The sequence below is a fragment of the Condylura cristata genome, unplaced genomic scaffold, assembly GCF_000260355.1.
Source record: "Condylura cristata isolate star-nosed mole 26May11 unplaced genomic scaffold, ConCri1.0 scaffold00018, whole genome shotgun sequence".
In the NCBI taxonomy this organism is placed as follows: Eukaryota; Metazoa; Chordata; class Mammalia; order Eulipotyphla; family Talpidae; genus Condylura; species Condylura cristata.
This window is the reverse complement of record NW_004567119.1, coordinates 38,031,888-38,048,229: the sequence shown is the minus strand read 5'-3', so window position 1 is coordinate 38,048,229 and position 16,342 is coordinate 38,031,888. Positions and strand designations below refer to the sequence as shown.

Here is a 16,342-nt window from a genome sequence, read left to right as displayed (position 1 = left end):
GGGCGGGTCAGGAGAGGTCTGCCACGCCATGTGGTCACCTCCAGGGCAGGCGGGAATCGAACTCATGCAGAAGCGGTTTTTTAGATTCTCAGTGCTGTGCTTTAACCCGCTGTGCCACCAGGGAGGGCCGAGCTTTAGGTTTTTTATCTGAGTGGTAGAAAATCTTTTTCTCTCCCTGAGAATGTCTATAAAAGCATTAAAGACCCATTAGCAAGGGAGATGATGAATGGTGGAAGATGGGAAGATTGGAAAAAAGTATTTAGGATTGAAGAAAAAGAACATGCAAAGATCTTGGGGCACGTGGGATAATCTGGAAAAGATGTGTTGTAAAACCAGACAGTCTTCCAAAAATTAGGAGGCTTTTTATGGATTTTTAATCTTGTGCTATGTGAATTTATTATCTATTGACAAATAAAATCAAGTTAGGCATCACTGCTTGAAGTATCAGTTCTTTGAAAAGTCCAAGAAGAAGTCCTCGGGGCCAAGCTGAGGCTGGGCCAATAGGAGCCGAGGATAACAGGAAAACTCATAGCAAATGAATGAACTATTTATGCAACAGATATTTATCTGGAGGGCAAGGTGTCCCAGGGAACAGCTCGGTAGACAGCTCGGTAGACCACATCTATCATTTATGAATTGTGTTTGAGTAAGCTACTTGTTTTTTCCGATCTTATTCTCCTTAACTACAAATATAATTTTGAGGATTGTTACCTGGAATAAATGAAATGGCAGAAGTACACAGAAGATAGCAATGTATTCTCCTGAACTGATTTTTCTGAAATGTTTCAAAAAATGCAGAAAAACTTAACACAGTACAATGAATAGCCATATGGCTTCACCTAATATAACCCTTATTAATATTTTGTTACAATTGCACTTGTTCCACAGACATACAAATACAGGTACGTAGATATTTTCTTTTAGAAATTGAAAACGAGTTCTAGACAACTTGACAATTTAATACTAAATGCTTCAGGATGCACCATCTAAGAATAAGCACATTATCGCACAACTTCATCACACCTAAGAAAATGAAGAGTAGGGCCCTCCCTGGTGGTGCAATGGGTTAAAGTGCAGCATTACGAAGTGATCCACAGCCACTGCAGCATGAATTCGATGCCCAGCCAGGGAGGTGACCCAAATGGCACAGCAGACCGCTCCTGTCTCACCCACTGCTCCCCTCAGCAGTGCACTTCAGTAGATCTGCCTGTTATGCTCCCCACTCTGTCTCTGGTGAATCCTCTCACCCCACACCTCTGGCCTGTACCCCAGTTCTTGTATGCACAAATAAATAAATCTTTTAAAAAAAAGAAGAAAAGAAAATGAAGAGTAATTCTTTGTATCTACTACCTAGCTCATACTCAGACTAGAATGATCTCTGATCTTAAGTGACATGATTGGTTCACTCTGGGGCTATGTGAAGGAAAACAGTAGCACAAGCAAGACTAGTTAGGAAATTACTCCAGGAGAAGAATGGTGAAAACCTGGGCAATGATGCTATGGCAAAGGGACAGAACGGAATTTACAGAGAAATCTGTAGAAGTTATATCTGCATTAAACAGGTGACACATTGAGGCATGTGATGGCAGATTGAGGTCACATTGAGGGTGACCAGGCAGATGCACCCTCTCCGCCCCACCTGTTGGTCCCGCCCGTTCCTGCCCATCCCTGGCCACCTCTGGTGGATGCTTTCATTGACCCCACAGTTATCTTTTCCAGATCATAGAGATGGAGTCATATAATATGTGGACTCTTCTGATTGTTTTTTTTTCACTTAGTGAATAGCACAGAAACTCCTTAATCTCTTCTCATAGTTGATAGCTCATTTCTTTTTAATGTTGAGTTGTCTTTCATGGTCTCGCTGTCACAGTTGGTTTATTCATCCACTCATTTACTGAAGGGCATCGTGGATGCTTCCAAGTTTTGGCAATTATGAATGAAGCTGTTATGACCATTTATAGGTAGGTTTTTGTAGGGACATAAAGTTTTTACTCCTTTGGGTAAATACCAAGGAGTGCTGGGTGATATGGGGAAGAGCACATTTATATTTATAAGAATAAAGTGCTGTTTTAAAGAGTTCTTTGGCTCTGGAACTAAATGTTCTGAAGGGCACCCCTGGGAATTACTGGTCTCCCCTCCTCTCCCTCACCCCCAGAATGCTAAGGTCGTGCCCCAGTACTCTTACTGAGCAGCGAGGGGGATCAAAGGGCCTTACCTTCTGTCAACAGATGTTTGATATGGGACCTGGCACATTGTGGGCACAGATAAAAGCCTGCACCAGCCTTCCTTCCCCCAACCCTGTCCTCCTCTGTCTGTGGCTGATGTCCTACCTTTGGGTGTGGTTTCTGAGGCATTAAGGGCTCCCTGAATGACAGCCTGTGCCTCAGAGTTCTTTTTCTTCAGAAAGTCGATAGTTTCTCGTAAATCAAGCAGCTCAGTGTCCTGAGAGAAAAGTGAAGATAGTGCTATCAGCTGGGAATGGAAGCGCCTGCTGAAGGCCAGGCAGTGGGTGAGGCACTGGAATTTGACCAGACTCACTACAGAGGGGCAGGGAATTTGGATAATTGTATGGAGGGACAGGCTGAGAATTCAGGGTAACAGGAGGGAGAAAAAACAGCCCTCAGGAGGGAGGGATGTCAGAGTTGCATGTCTATCTGGGAGAGCCCCGGCCAGCGCCTCCCCTGTGGGTGCCCGCCTCTCACCTTCTCCTCTGCTGTTTCGGCGAGGTGTCGTAGGCGGGATGTCATGTTTACCAGGCTCTGCTCAAAAGCCGCCACCAGGTTGGCCTGAAACACAGAGGAGGGGCCCGGTTTGCCTGAGGAATGGAAAGGACCGATGTGGGAAGGACTTTGAGCTCATCCTGCATATCAAACTGGCCGATGTCAACAAACTTCTCAGTGATTTAAAAATGCTGATTTCCCTGAGCAGACAAGGTGGGGTCCGACACCTGGACTGGCCAGGAGGCATTTCCAGGTGGGGTCCAGCTTCTGGGGTAATGAGTGGTACAGACCGCATGAGGGTGAGGCAGGCTTAGGGAGGCCCCAGGGGACCTGAGGCCCTGCACCTGTCCAGTACCAGAGGTGGGACAGCCTCTGCTCTATGGGGCTGGGGGGAGCCTTAAGTCCCTGGCTCATTCCTGTTGTCTTCATGGTCTGGCCGGCTGGTCTCCATGGGTCGCAGCCATCCCCTGGCAGAAGCTGGGGGTTACAGCTTTCTACTTATGCTCTGCCTTTCATTTCAATTTGTTCTTCAATTTGATCCTTGTTCTGGCTTCTTCAGTATCTGCAGGGCTGGAGAGAAGCAGCTTAAGATTTTCAGGGGCTTTCCACATCTTGGCCACTAGATGTCAGGCCCGTTTCGTGGGGCATGAAGACTCCCCAAGGGCCTGGAGAAGAGGAAAGGTCCTAGTGCAGCTGACTGGCAGCAAGATGTGTGGGAAAGCGAAGGGATGAAGAAGGGGGACACTTGGGGACAGAGGATTAGCCATCAGCGGAGGGCTTCAAAGGGTGTCCTCAGGAAGAAGTGACGGACACCAGCTGGGCAGGTCTGTAGCACAGAGTTCTAGAATGTCTGTGACACAACTCACTGCTTTCTATCAGCTACCAATTCACCCCCACTGTTGGGTCAACGTGAGTTTTTACCCAGTGCCCTTGATGTGCCTGGGAGCTACTGTCACATGACCTTGGTGGGAAGCAATCTGTTTGTTCCGTGTGAGCACCTCTCCTGCTGGACTATAAATCTGTCAAGGCCCATGCTCCTCAGAGGCTCTGCCGTGCTGAGAGTTCACTGGGACCCGCTGTGTAGGGAATTCCCATGTTCTCAGCCTCCAGGTCTTCTCTTGTTGACTTCTCTCTATCCCTCATGTCTAAGGAGTCTGACCCTAGCCATCTCCTCAGGAGGGGCCCCCAGAACCCCTGGCTTCTTATGGGCTCTTCTCTGTTGGCTCTTCTCAGTGGGGGAGCTCCCTTGACCACTGGGACAGATGGGTTTTCCTTTCCTCTCTCCCATTTCCTTCTTCACCCTCAACCTCACCAAGTGCCTGTAAGACCCCAGAGCGAAGCCATGGTGCTGGAGAGAGGGTGGCATTTGGGAGGGTTTGCGTGGTCCTGGGTCCCCCCAGCACCGTCTCCCGCCTCCCCCCTCCCCCGCTAGAGTGTGCCCTCAGCCTGGGCAGCCGGCAGCTCCGGGTAGCTTGACCAAAGCTCCTTCTGGAGTTGGGATCCTGCGGAGGCTACAAATCTTCCCAGAGTCCTCTCATCATGTCTCTTGCTTGAGGGCAGGGCTCTGACCCTCAACAAAAATTTGACTCTAAAATTCAGAACCTGTCATGTCTGGGTGCTTAGTTTGTTCTCTCCAAGCCAAAGGGAGCTTCCTGTTCTAAGAAAAATCACCGTCTAAATCCATTTTCTTGGCTCTCTCGACAGCATGATGGCTGGCAGTCTGCAGTATAAATGAATCAGACACACTAATGTTCTCGGCCTCCCGGGCGCCTTTCCCCCTAGCATCTCCCAGACATGAATTTCCTGGGGTGTGTGGGACGTGACCTGGGGCCACGGGCCTTGGTGGATGGGGCACCGGCGGGGGTTCTTGCTTACATTGCAATTCTCATAGGACCCCAAGAATGGAAAACAGTGCTTGAGATGAGCTTCCAACAAACTGGTGGGTTTGCTGAGCTACTGAAGAGCTGGGGGTTTGAGAGAATGACCAGTGTGGAGAGGAAACTGCTATTGAACTACATTGGATGTGGGCAACTTGATGGTGCAGAGACTTCTACCAGATTCCAAGGGAAGATCCTAGGCCTGACAGCTGGGTTCCCCAGAGAAGTGGAGAAGGAACAAAACCCAGAAATTACTGCGGAAATTACAGACATGGTTACTTTTGTGCAAACACTTGGAAAGCGTCTGCAGATCCGGCTCAGCTGTTGTTTACACGGTGGCGAAAAGGGCTCTTATGTTCTCTGTTTGCAACTTGGTCACAGGGGAGGAACCACAACCTAGTTAGAGGAGATGGCTGCATTTGTTCCCATCTCACCGGGAAGAAAAACCAAGGCCGAAGAAACTCTCTCTAAAAGCATGTCCTAGAGGCAGAAACAAAGAACCAAGGATCCCAGTCTGAACCTCAGATCATTTCTGCAGCTGATGGGGTAACTAAGAAGAAACAGCTGTGTGTACAGAGCAGTAGAGCTGGGTTCTCACACGGGCAGAGATGCGCCCAGGGCTCAGCAGGCCTGCAGGGATAACCCAGAACTTCTTCACTTCGTGGCCAATGCGAGGCTGTTTCCACTTCTATGCAGACAGACGGATCGTGCCCTCTTCTCTAGAGAGGGCAAAACATACAAACTCATCCATACTTAATAATGACGGTGGGGTAGAAACGGTTCTTCACAAAACTACCAGAGAAAGGGAAAGGCAGTCACCAAACTCCCCTGTGACACACTCTAAGGGGGCCTGCCCCTTTGGAGCCTGCACTTAGGGGGCAGGTACAGAGGACACTTGTCCTCTTTGGCTGAAGTTTTCTAACTTAGGGCCCAAACAGCCGCCTGGGTCTTGACCCACTTTATGGCACTCACATTGGCAGAAAGTTGAGATGTGAGTGTGGCCACTTTTTCCTGGGATGACTCCAGTTCCCGGCGCAGCTTCCGGATTTGCTGTGAACGAAAGAGAAATAGAAATGTATGGTGGCAAAAGAAGTACAGGATGTGGAAGGAAAATGGGGTGCGGTGGTGTTAACAAGCAGACACAAAGGCTTTGCACCCTACCTCAGACTGCATCCTCTCCTCTGCCTGAAGAAGGGAGCACAGAGAGAGAGAGAGAGAAAGGAGGTGGTTACTACGGAGGTGAGGAAGCGGGGCAGAGAACCGGAAGCGGCATGGCTGAGACATGCAGAGAACCCTGAGGCCCTGGCCCTTCAAGGACCCTCTCAGCCCCTACAGACAAAAGATGACTCTTGGGCCCTCTCTGGTGGTGCAACGGATTAAAGCACAGAGCAAAGCCACTGCAGCATGAGTTTGATCCCCAGGCCCAGAGGTGACCCACATGGCTCAGCAAACCTCTCCTGACCCACCCGCTGCTCCCCTCAGCAGTGCATTTCAGTTGATCTGCCTGTTCTGCCCCCTACTCTCACCTCCACCCTCACACCTCTGGCCTGTACCCCAGTTCTGTAAGCATAAATAAATAATCTTAAAAAAACAAGATGGTGTTTTTTGTCTTCTCTAGTCAACTCTGCCATTACCAAGACTAACAAATGAAACTCCAGCTGACCTGAAGACTAATTCTTATTGTCACCACCTTGAAGGAGTAAAGAATTAGGGGTAGAACAAGTGTAAGAATCACGAAACACCCAGTAGCCAAGTGGTTCCCATGCCAATCAGCGAATACATAGTGAGTTCTACCCACTGAGAGGGCTCTGGTGTCTTAAGAGCATCCTCTTACCGGCAAAGCTCCCCACTTCTCATGGCCCAGAATGGGCTTGATGACATCCTCTAATTTTTCAAAGAAAGGGAACCACAAAAAGCACCAGGATTCTCAGCAATGGGCCCTCGGGGGTGAAAGACCACCGGGGAACTGAGACACCTAGCTGAGTTCTCCAATTTCGGGTGCCATTCCCTAACACCAGCCCAGATCCTTAAGGCAGAATAAAGAGGTATCCAACCGAAGGAGGTTCTAGGGAGCAGCGCAGTGGTAGGGAGAGGGGGTGGGGGAGAAAGAGAAGCTAACGCTCTTACTGATGAGTACGTGGAGGAGGCGCTGGAGGCCAAGGACAGCACCGAGCCGTGAACTGAAAAAGAAGCAGAACACCAGCAGTCAGCAGAGGGAGGGCCCGGGGCCAGGGGGTTCCCAGAAGAGCCCTGAGGCAGGAGTTTGGGTTCTGATTCTGGAAGGCATCTGGAGCAAACAGACAGAGCAGGAAAGGGGACCCAACTCGAAACCCAACAGCCCAAAGTAGGTCTCTGCTGGGAGGGGAGTCCTGGGTGGAGCTAGTCTCCTCTAGCTACTTTCTCCTGGGTGGAGCTAGTCTCCTCTAGCTACTTTCTCCTGGGTGGAGCTAGTCTCCTCTAGCTACTTTCTTCAGTGGCCTCAGGCGCTCTGTCCCTGCTTAGCTCAGCCTGCCCTGAGGGGCAGGAGGATTAAGGGGGAGGGACAGGAGATGTTCAGGCTAGGTTTTGTCTTATCTTCACAGACAGGAAAAGTACTTTAGCTGCAGAAGCTGAAAGATCTTATCAGAGTCGGGAAGAACAAATCCTGCAAACTGCCTGAGCCTCCTTTTCTCAGCCCTGAGGGATCACCTGTGATCCTGGGGATCATTCAGATGGAAAACATACTGACTGCAAAACACTCTTCTGACTGTTCAGCAGTGCCCCACTGAGAGGGCCGAGGACCCTCCCTAGGCCCATGCCTGGAACCTGGGGCCCACGCCTGGAACCCGGGAACGAGCGTCTGAAGAGAACCAGAGGAGGTGTGGCCTGGCCATGGACCACTCTGACCATGACATCCAGATCACCACCAACAACCACAGGGCTCTCCCTGAAGCTAATCTTTGGAACATTCTAGAAAGAGGAATGAGATGCCTAGTTCTTGGGAAGGATCTTTGCATACAGTCTGCAAGATGGTAGGGAGTAAAGAGAACGTGCTGGAATGAGGAGGGGGATCGGAGGGGGCTTCGTAGCGCACCCTTCGTGCTATTCCCTCCCCCGGCCCCAATGGTGAATGCTCCACCCCAGAGCCCCAGCGCTACATGGTGCCACCCAAGGTTTCTGGGCCCCCAGGCCCTTCCAAGGGATGGGAAGAAAGAACTGAAATGGCCCCAACTCGATGTCCTGTGATTCATATACGTGTGTGTGGTGGTGGCAGTGGTGGTGAGCAGGTGGCGGTGGGTGAGGGGCCCAGCAGAGCTGGAATGAGCGTGACCCGCGCTGGCATGAAGTCTCACCATCGTCCGTGGGGTCTCGGAAGGATCCTGACCGAATCATTCCCTTGGGTCTCTCGGCCAGGGACAGGGTGCTCCCCATTTGGGAGCCGCTGTACAGCTCGAAGGCCGCCTCGTGGGTGGGGATGCTGTTGGAGCGGGTGATTCTTGGCGTGGTGGCCGCCGTGGGACTCACTGGAAGGACAGAGGGAAGGGGGACAGGGGAGGGAGGGGGAGGGCAGGAGAAGAGGCAGGGTCATCAGCTCTCCGGTCCCTTGGGGGATGGAACACCGGGAGCATGAGAGGCAAATGGTGGAGGGCAGGAGAGGAAGGGGGAGGCGGGGCGGTGGGAGTGTGCAAGCAGCTGGTGGTCAGGAGCGGGGTCTCTCCTGGGGGGGATCAGCCCTAGTGGAGAAGGACCCTGCTGTCTGGGATTAAGGGAGAACAGCGTTTCCTACTTCAGCCCTTCCCTTAGCCCTGTCTGTCGAGCGGGTACTTTTGAAGGTCAGGCTGGGGGGCCTGGCAGCTTTTCCGAAACCTTCACATCACTCGGATGTGCCGATGGAAATGGGATGTTGTGAGTCTCTAAAGCATAGCTGGCTGTCGGGAGGCCGGAGGATTTCGATCAAGACTGGGATCCGAATGATGAAAAGGAGCAGAGAAGGGAGTCCGGCTACGGGTCTGGCGGGCTGGGCGGCACGGGAGGGGACGTGACTCCCACCACAGTGTCATTCTAGGTCACTGGTCAGTTCTAAAGCAGCAAGAAACATGACCTCTCTGCCCAGTGCTGCTCCCTGGCCTGAAGGTCAGACAGATGGAGCAGGCCCGATCGTAAGGCTCGTGGGATCTACTTCGAAGCCAGACTTGGCCGAAACCCTGTTATAGATGGGACCTCTCTGTCTCCTTCGCTCCTGCTGGGATCACAGCCTCCTGGGGCTCACGCTCCCATGAAGCCTGCGGGCTCTTCTTTTGCCCCCACACAGGCAGGGGTGACTAGTCCCCCACGGAGACCTGTGCGGAAGACCTCACACCTCCCTTGGCCTTTCTGAGCCAGGAAGTTGGTCACTGCTTAAGAGGTCCCTTATTCTGCAGCATCAGTGCCTGTCCCCTGGTTGGTCCTCGGGAGAGATGGAGAACACGCTGGCCCCTCCTCACCGAATGGCCCCTCCTCACTGAATGACCAGATGACCTTTCCATAAGAATCATTCCCTGCTCTAGGCAGTGATCCCACATCTTAATTTTGCCTCAAAACCCCTGTCATCTCACAGGCACGTTGCAGGCCCTTGTCTGAATTACTGCTCCCCTTCGCTCAGCTGCAAGAGGAGATGGATGGATCCAGACAGGCTCCAGGAGCAAACGCGAGGCCTGTCCGGCATCCTATGAAAGGGGTTCCTACTAGCCAAGCATGGCCTGCTGCTCCCCAGAACCAGGCCTGGCGTGCTTGCCCATGGGGGCCATGCCTGCCTCCGGAAGTGCTTCCCCTCCCAGTCTGGGAATCAGACTTTTCCTCCTTCCCAGCTTTCCCTTCTGAGACTTTTAGAAGGGCATGACCAGGACTCATGGCAGAAAGGCTGCCTGCAGGGCAAGGCTGGTCCCAGCGCAGCCTGTGCAGTGGGGAATCTGGATTTTCTGGGCTTTGAGGTAGAGCCCATCCTTGGCGCTCAACACCCTTTCCCACCTTCCTGCCCACCAGTCCAGCATTTTAGCATCTCCACGCTGTGCAGGCTGGCTCCTTCTGGCAAAGCCAGCCTGCCCAGTGCCCATTTGCACTCCAGACCTTGTTGCATGTCCATCCTCTGGTCAGGCTCATGGGCATCACTCTAACTCTGATGCCACAAGGCCCTAGCACCTGTGCCCGGGAATGGCTATGTGGTTAGGAACTTGGAGCGCTTTGTCTTTGACATTGAAGCACCTGGAAGCAGGCCAATGCAGTGCCCATCCACTCAGAGAGAAAACTCAAAGCCCAGCTGCCTTGCAGCCTGCAGGGTGGCCCCTGCTTGACCCCAGGCCACAGTGAGTGACTGAAAACACTGACCTATATTGGTAAGCTGGCCCTTTGCGCTCAAGGACATGGAGAGTGCAGGGGGGGACGGCAGCTCAGCCTGGTCATCGGATTCAGGTAGCCCCCCGATGGTGTGGGAGTGCCGCCTCTCCTTGGGCTCTTCCTGGGACTGAAGCTGGTACCTGAGGAGGCACAGAAGAGTTCAGCCTGGACAAATACAAGGCGACACAGGAGGCTCTGAAGGCAGGACCAGGAAAAGGGAGGCAGGCAGGGCTGCTGAGGAGGGGGGAAAGAGGGCGATGAGCGGCCCCTCCCAGGGCCTCTGTGGGTCTCCTGAGCTGGGGAGTGCGCTGATGGAAGTGCGTGAGAACTTCTTCCCCAAAGCTCAGGACAGGTTTGGGATGCCACACACGTGGGCTTCCAAGTGGCGAGAGCCACGGAATGAAGCCGCCAGAGTCGCAGTTCGGGGAGGCAGGGCGTGTCCTGCCCTTACCATGAGCGACCCCACGGGTGCCTGTTGGCCCTCAGACTCTGAGGGCGGAAAATTACAGAGAGGAAGTTGAGCCAGGAGAGCAGAGAGGGCGCACGTTGGTACAGGTAAGGGTGTGCTCCCTACTTACAAACCTGTTCCTCCTCTGTCTTGGGGAAAGAACACTGGCTATGAAATTGACTCACACATAATAGTTCCCTTGGGCAGCAAGTAGGGGTTGAGGAACAGGAACCAGGTGTAGTGACCTGGCTGTGGCCTCGTTAAATTCGGGATCAGGGCCCCAGACAGGTCAAGGGAGTTTTTCACACAGCGGAAGCCCCTGGTCTAGGGAAAATCAAACACGTTGAAAGGTTACCTGAGTCCTTTCTTGGGAAGGGTGTTCCGGTCCCGTTGATTACTGTGGGGGAAAGAGAGAGAAGCATGAAGGTCCCTCTTAGAAACCAAAGTTTGGGGCCTCAGGTTTGAGGGACGAAACGCGAGGACACAGGACAGTGACGTGTGCCCATCGACGCTGGTAACGAAATGAGAGGACAACTGGAGTCGCCTCTTGGTGCACAGCTTGAGAAATTCCCCTGGAGTGGTTTTTCCACTTAGGAAGCAGAGAATTTACAAGATACGACAGGTGAAGACCAGGTGTGATGTGACAGAAATGACCATAGACGAACAGCACAAGCTCCAGACAACAGGTTAAACAAGGTCTTAGTCATTTTATGACTTGGGGCACCACTTCCCATATACAAGAGGAGAATAATTTAAAACCACAAACAAGCAGAAATCCTGTCTCATAGGTTGTTGTCAAGGAAATGAAATGAAGACTGAGGAAATGAAAGCAATGACGTGGCAAAGCAGGGGACGATACTACTCGTGGTAAAATGAGTCAGAGGCAGAGAGACAGGCAGGCCCAGCTCTGTCTCTCTCCACCTACCTGTCCAACTGCCCTGTTCTGGGGCTTCCGCTCCAGGTCAATTCTTCTGTTTCTTCCTCTGGGGGTGCAGCAGAGGGCGCAGGAGGGGTGGGGATAGGGGTGCTGCTGGGGAAGGCACTGGGCAGGCTCATGGGCATCTGCAGAGACTCCATGCTCCTGTGCAGGCCTGAGAGTTTGGGGTACATGCGGGTCTCCTTGGGGACGCTGAAGCCACTCATTAGCTCCAGACCCTGGGAGAAGCTGGCTGAGTTAATATTGAGGATGGGTGCTGGACTGGGGGTGAAGCAGGAGGGAAGCGGGCCCCCAGCAGCTGAGCTGGGAGCATGCAGATCTGGGACCTTGGCGGTGTGGGTGTCACTGGGCGCCGGCAGATCCAGACTGTTGGAGTTGACTTTGTCCAGATTCGCCAGCGAGGGTGGCTTGACGAAGCTCTTAGAGGTGGCCCTAGGGAGTGGGGACAAAACAAAACAGTAAGAGTAAGAGCGTTTACAAAATAAGAGGCAGATGGGACTTTAGAGGAATCCTAGTTGGGTTTCTTTAGCTTCTGGCTATTTCAAAGCTCACAGGCCTGTGCTCTGCTGTGAGATACCCTGGAAGGAAGCCTGATGCCAGGCTCAGGCACCTTCAGTTCTTCGCGGGGGTAATGACACACAGAAGGGTGGCACAGGTAGACCTATTTACAAATGAGCACATGCATGTAAATAAACATGGCAGAGCCACCCACACAACTGCTGAAGACAGGAGACATGGGTTTTGAATAAAGTCTTGAGAGAGGGGAAGGACTGTGGCACATTGGGGAGTCAGGGGCAAGACCGCGCAGAGGCCTGGAGATCACAGCGGGGTGCTACCCCACACCCTACCTGAGAGTGCAGAGGGCACAAAAGCAGGTCAGAGCAGACGGGCCAGGGGAAGCTGCCCAGTTTGGGTACCTGAGAGGGGTTGGCGGTAGCTCTGCCAACTTGGTGGCCGGAGGGTGGCTGGGCTGGTTCTTGGGAGTACTCTCGGGGGAGCCGACACTCTTCAGGGAGATGTTGTCTGAGTCCAAGGCCACTGCCTTAGCCTTGGCCTTCTCCTTTTCCCGATCGGTCTGATTGACAGGGGCTGGAGTGGTCCTCCCACTGGCCACCTTGGAAGGCTCCTTCAGTCTGGAGGGTGTAAGGCTGCCCGGCTTGGTGCTGAGGAGGCTGGGGTCAATGCTACTGCTGACAGGGCGAGGTCCGCCCCGCCCGCCGGTCACACTCATGGAACTGGACTTGGCTGGCCGGGGCAGGCTGCGGTACTGAATGTTCGAACGGGCTCCGGGGGCGAGGAAGCCGGGCTCTGCGCTGTTGGACACATCTAAGCTGGTTTTGCGTCCGTTCACGGGCTTGACGGGGATGCCTGAGGACTTCTGGATCTTGCTGAGAGTGGCCGAACCACCGGTCTGCATGACCGTGGCCGTGCCTGTGGCAGGAGGAGGCTTCTTGTAGCCGAAAGAGCCTGAAGTGGACGGACGAGCGATGCCGGAGGGAGGCTTCTTGGCGTCACTCAGCCGATCCCGGCCGGCATCCGAAGAGCAGCGCTGGAGAGCGACATTCTTCACTGCGAGCTTCCCCTTGTCCGTGGCTTTGCCTTCAGGCTTCCCTGCAAGAGGGCGGGAAATGAGGCAAGAGCCGCTGAAAGTAGCCACTCTTAACAATCCTCTCGCCCTCCCCACGCCTCCAGGGGAGAAGGGAACACTTTCCATTGTGCTGCAGGGTTTCAGAGAATGAAAAGTGGGGGTGGGCAGGAAGGAGCTCAGGTGGAAGGTGGAAGTGGACTGGGTGGATGCTACAAGGGATTTTTTTTTTCTTTTGTTTCCAGAGTCAGTTATTGCACTTTAGTTGAAATGGCAGAGGCGACCACAAAGATTATCAAGAAGGCAGAGCCTCTTACTCGGCAGGGAAGCCCATGAAGGGGAGCAGGGCAATAGCTAGTGAGTGTCGATCAAGGGGAACTTCGGGAGAGCTTGGGTTCCGCCTTATGGCTTTCTTGGGCGGTCTAGCAGACACCTTGTGAAGCGAGGGACACAAATCAGATGTTTCGCGAGAGGAAAGAGAGGAACCAAAGGGATGCATCTGAAGTCAGGTCAAACTAGCCTCTGAACAGAAAATACTCACCCCCTTTACCCCCTATGCATGTGATTTTGTTCACTCATGTTCCCTCCTCGAGTTGGTTTCCCCATTTGCAAGAGGGAGGTAGCAGACTCACCTGCCCTAACTCCCCGGGCTGCCGTGACAAGCTGAGCCGGTAACACACAAGAAGGTGCCATGGGGCATCTACGGTCATTCCCCCGCACTAGTGACCGGCAGAGACAGGCCTTTGCTACTCCCCAGCCCCCGCCTTTATTCCAGGCTTACCTGCCACCTTGAGAGCACTCTGCGCCGTGTGAGTGATGGGAGATGTGACGGCCACGGGCGGAGTCTTGCCCTTCTTCAGTGAGCTGGGGTGCCCCAGGCTGACAGGCTTTTTCAGCTCTCCGATCTTGGATGAGTCATCACAGCTCTCGGGCCGCTCTCTCCGCCACTTAGAAGTCCCAGGTTCCATCTTCAGGCTTCCGCTGTCGTACTCCAGTTTTTTGGGGGCCTTCTCCTCTGATTCGCTAAACCAGCTCAGCCCACTTTCTGCCAGGGAGCGCTTCTCTGAGTCTGTGCGGAGCTGAAGAGGGGAAGAGTGAAGGCAGAGTGAGACACTTACCTGAGGATGGGGAGAGCGGGGGCAGTGACTGATTTTGGTTGCTGGGTGTCCTACTCATCCGGGGTTTCTCTGGCCAGGTACAGAGAGAAGACAGCATATGTATCCCTGGGGCAGTGCTTACAGGATCACTGCATATCAGCTCTCCCCTGTGTTTGTTGAGGGCACTAAAAATGGCACAGCGAATGTCTTAAGCCTCTGCTTGGTAGTTTTTTGCTTTCCTAGCTCTAGAAGGATTGGCCAGAGGTCAATCTGGAGTGGAGCATGTGTACGTAAACACACACACACAGGCATTGCCCAGCTTGCCCGGTGGTTCGTGGTTCATCGTGAGCTGGTGGCCTCCGGGCTTGCAAATGCACATACCACTACGGTAGAGTTCCTTCGAGAAGCAGTGGGTGTGGTTGGAAGGGAGTTGAGTGAGGAGCTGGCGTTGAACTCTTCCGAGCTGAGGTTGTCTGAGGCATCGCTGAGGCCACTGCTGATGGAGCTGCTTTCATCCCAGCTACAGGACAGAGACAGAAAGTTGAAACAGAAGTTAAGGGGGGGGCCTCCTTGATAGCCAAGGGGTTAAGTGTCAGCACTGTCACCACTATGGCATGAGTTTGATCCCCAGCCAGTTTGCTGGCGCAGCAGACCTCTCCTGTCTCCCTGCTGCTCCTCTCAGCAGTGTATTTCAGTGAATCTTCCTGTTCTGCTCCCTACTCTGTCTCTGGTGAATCCTCTCACACTGCCCTGCATTTCTGGAGTACACCCCAGTTCTTCTACAGAAAAATAAAATGAAAAATCAATTATTCATGTTGATGGAGGAATGGCTCTATGCCAGTGTATAGACTGGAAGAAAGAAGAAAGCATGGGCATTAGTGCTGGGTTTGCCAGTCGCGCAAAGTGTGGTTGTTCTTTTATAACAGGAAGACCATCTTGACCCGGCACGAGTCATTACAGCTCTTTAGCAGAAAGGGATATTATAAAGACAAGGTAATTCTTGGATCAGTCTAGTTATTTGTAAATCAATTTCCTCTCTCTATGAATAGGCGCCATTCTTAGAATTATATTTTTGTCACTTTTCAATGTGTTCTCCAGGTATTTTCCCCTCTCTTTTTGAAAAATTCCCATACCTGGTCACAAGGGACAGGAAAGTATTACCTTTTCTAGAACCTCTTAGAGTTTATCATTTCTCATTGTGCTCATTTATGTAAGTCGCCTTATCCTGGGAATCAGGTTTTACTTTTAAATGACATTGCTACTCTTGTGGCATAAGAGACACATTTAAGCTGTGATAGCCAGGCAGAGGTGCCAGATTTGTGCTGAAGGACTTTATTTTTCTGCACTTGCTGGGAATATCAGCTTTGCAGCATCTAGGAGACACTTGTTAAACATCTGTGTATGTACATTTGTATCTAAAGAACCTCGTCTACATATGAAGTAAACTGAATCCAGCTACCTTCACCCTAAGCTGTTCCACAGTCTGTTGGCCACTCATGTCGGGGCTCACAAGATTCAGTCAGTAAGTTTATTCCTAACCTCTCAACAAAGTAGCCTGCTCTGACACTGACAGTAGATTCCTTTCATTCTAGCCTTTGCTACTCACACGTTTCTTCTGATCCCACATTATCTTCTAAGCTCAAGTTCTGTCTCTGTCACTCTTTATGTTTTTCCATTTTCCGACGCGTTCATCATTTCTATTACGCACTTTTGAACTCTAAACACGTCTGTTCTCATTCAAGTTTTAGAGCCTAAAACTGGACACAGAACTTCAATAAGATGGAAAGATGTGAGTGTCCATATGGGTAGGAATGACCCCCTAAAGCCTTGCGTCTGTGTTCACAAGTAGGTCTGTTGAGCAAATTTCAAAGTCTCCGAGGACTGAAGATTTTTTTGTGAATTAGCTGGCATCTGGAAAATGCTCCTTTTCTGATTTATTTTGAGTTTCATATCATGGAACAAAAATCAGACATATAAGTCATCTAAGTGCTTGGCCCAGATTTTAGCTGTCCTCCTAATTCATGTCTTGGGAATAGGAAAGTGGGTGGTTTGGACATTTGGCTTGGCTGCTCTGTAGTGATTAATCCAAATGCATTGAGAAGGAACAAAGAAATCATGGGGATGAGGACACCCTAGTGACTTCTATTTTATTTCTATGAAATAAATATAATAATAATGTCATTATTAAATAACACTTAACCTCTCCCTTTCCTAACCCTCTGCTCCCAGGGTTTGGAAACATGTTAATCTCATATTTGTCCTGGGTTAAGTATTATATCCCCATTCTGCCCCCACCCCCCATTTTACAGAGAAAGAATACTGAGGA

General features: G+C 51.9%; 1 protein-coding gene across 4 annotated transcripts in view; it reads right to left on the bottom strand.

The window, feature by feature from the left end:
- Positions 1–16,342, bottom strand: part of NAV1 (neuron navigator 1) — a 160,729-nt gene that overhangs the window by 18,809 nt on the left and 125,578 nt on the right. For 2 of the 4 annotated variants that reach the window (XM_004685497.2, XM_004685498.2), the window contains exons 6-17: positions 14,398–14,536; positions 13,701–13,998; positions 12,252–12,945; positions 11,323–11,766; positions 10,753–10,794; positions 9,941–10,089; positions 7,930–8,100; positions 6,725–6,777; positions 5,759–5,782; positions 5,570–5,647; positions 2,703–2,786; positions 2,331–2,442 (exon numbers count right to left, since the gene is read on the bottom strand). In XM_004685497.2, coding sequence (XP_004685554.2) covers positions 2,331–2,442; positions 2,703–2,786; positions 5,570–5,647; positions 5,759–5,782; positions 6,725–6,777; positions 7,930–8,100; positions 9,941–10,089; positions 10,753–10,794; positions 11,323–11,766; positions 12,252–12,945; positions 13,701–13,998; positions 14,398–14,536 — 2,288 coding nt within the window. The remainder of the gene's footprint in view (positions 1–2,330; positions 2,443–2,702; positions 2,787–5,569; positions 5,648–5,758; positions 5,783–6,724; positions 6,778–7,929; positions 8,101–9,940; positions 10,090–10,752; positions 10,795–11,322; positions 11,767–12,251; positions 12,946–13,700; positions 13,999–14,397; positions 14,537–16,342) is intronic. The other 2 variants (XM_012726826.1, XM_012726827.1) reach the window with 2 other exon arrangements.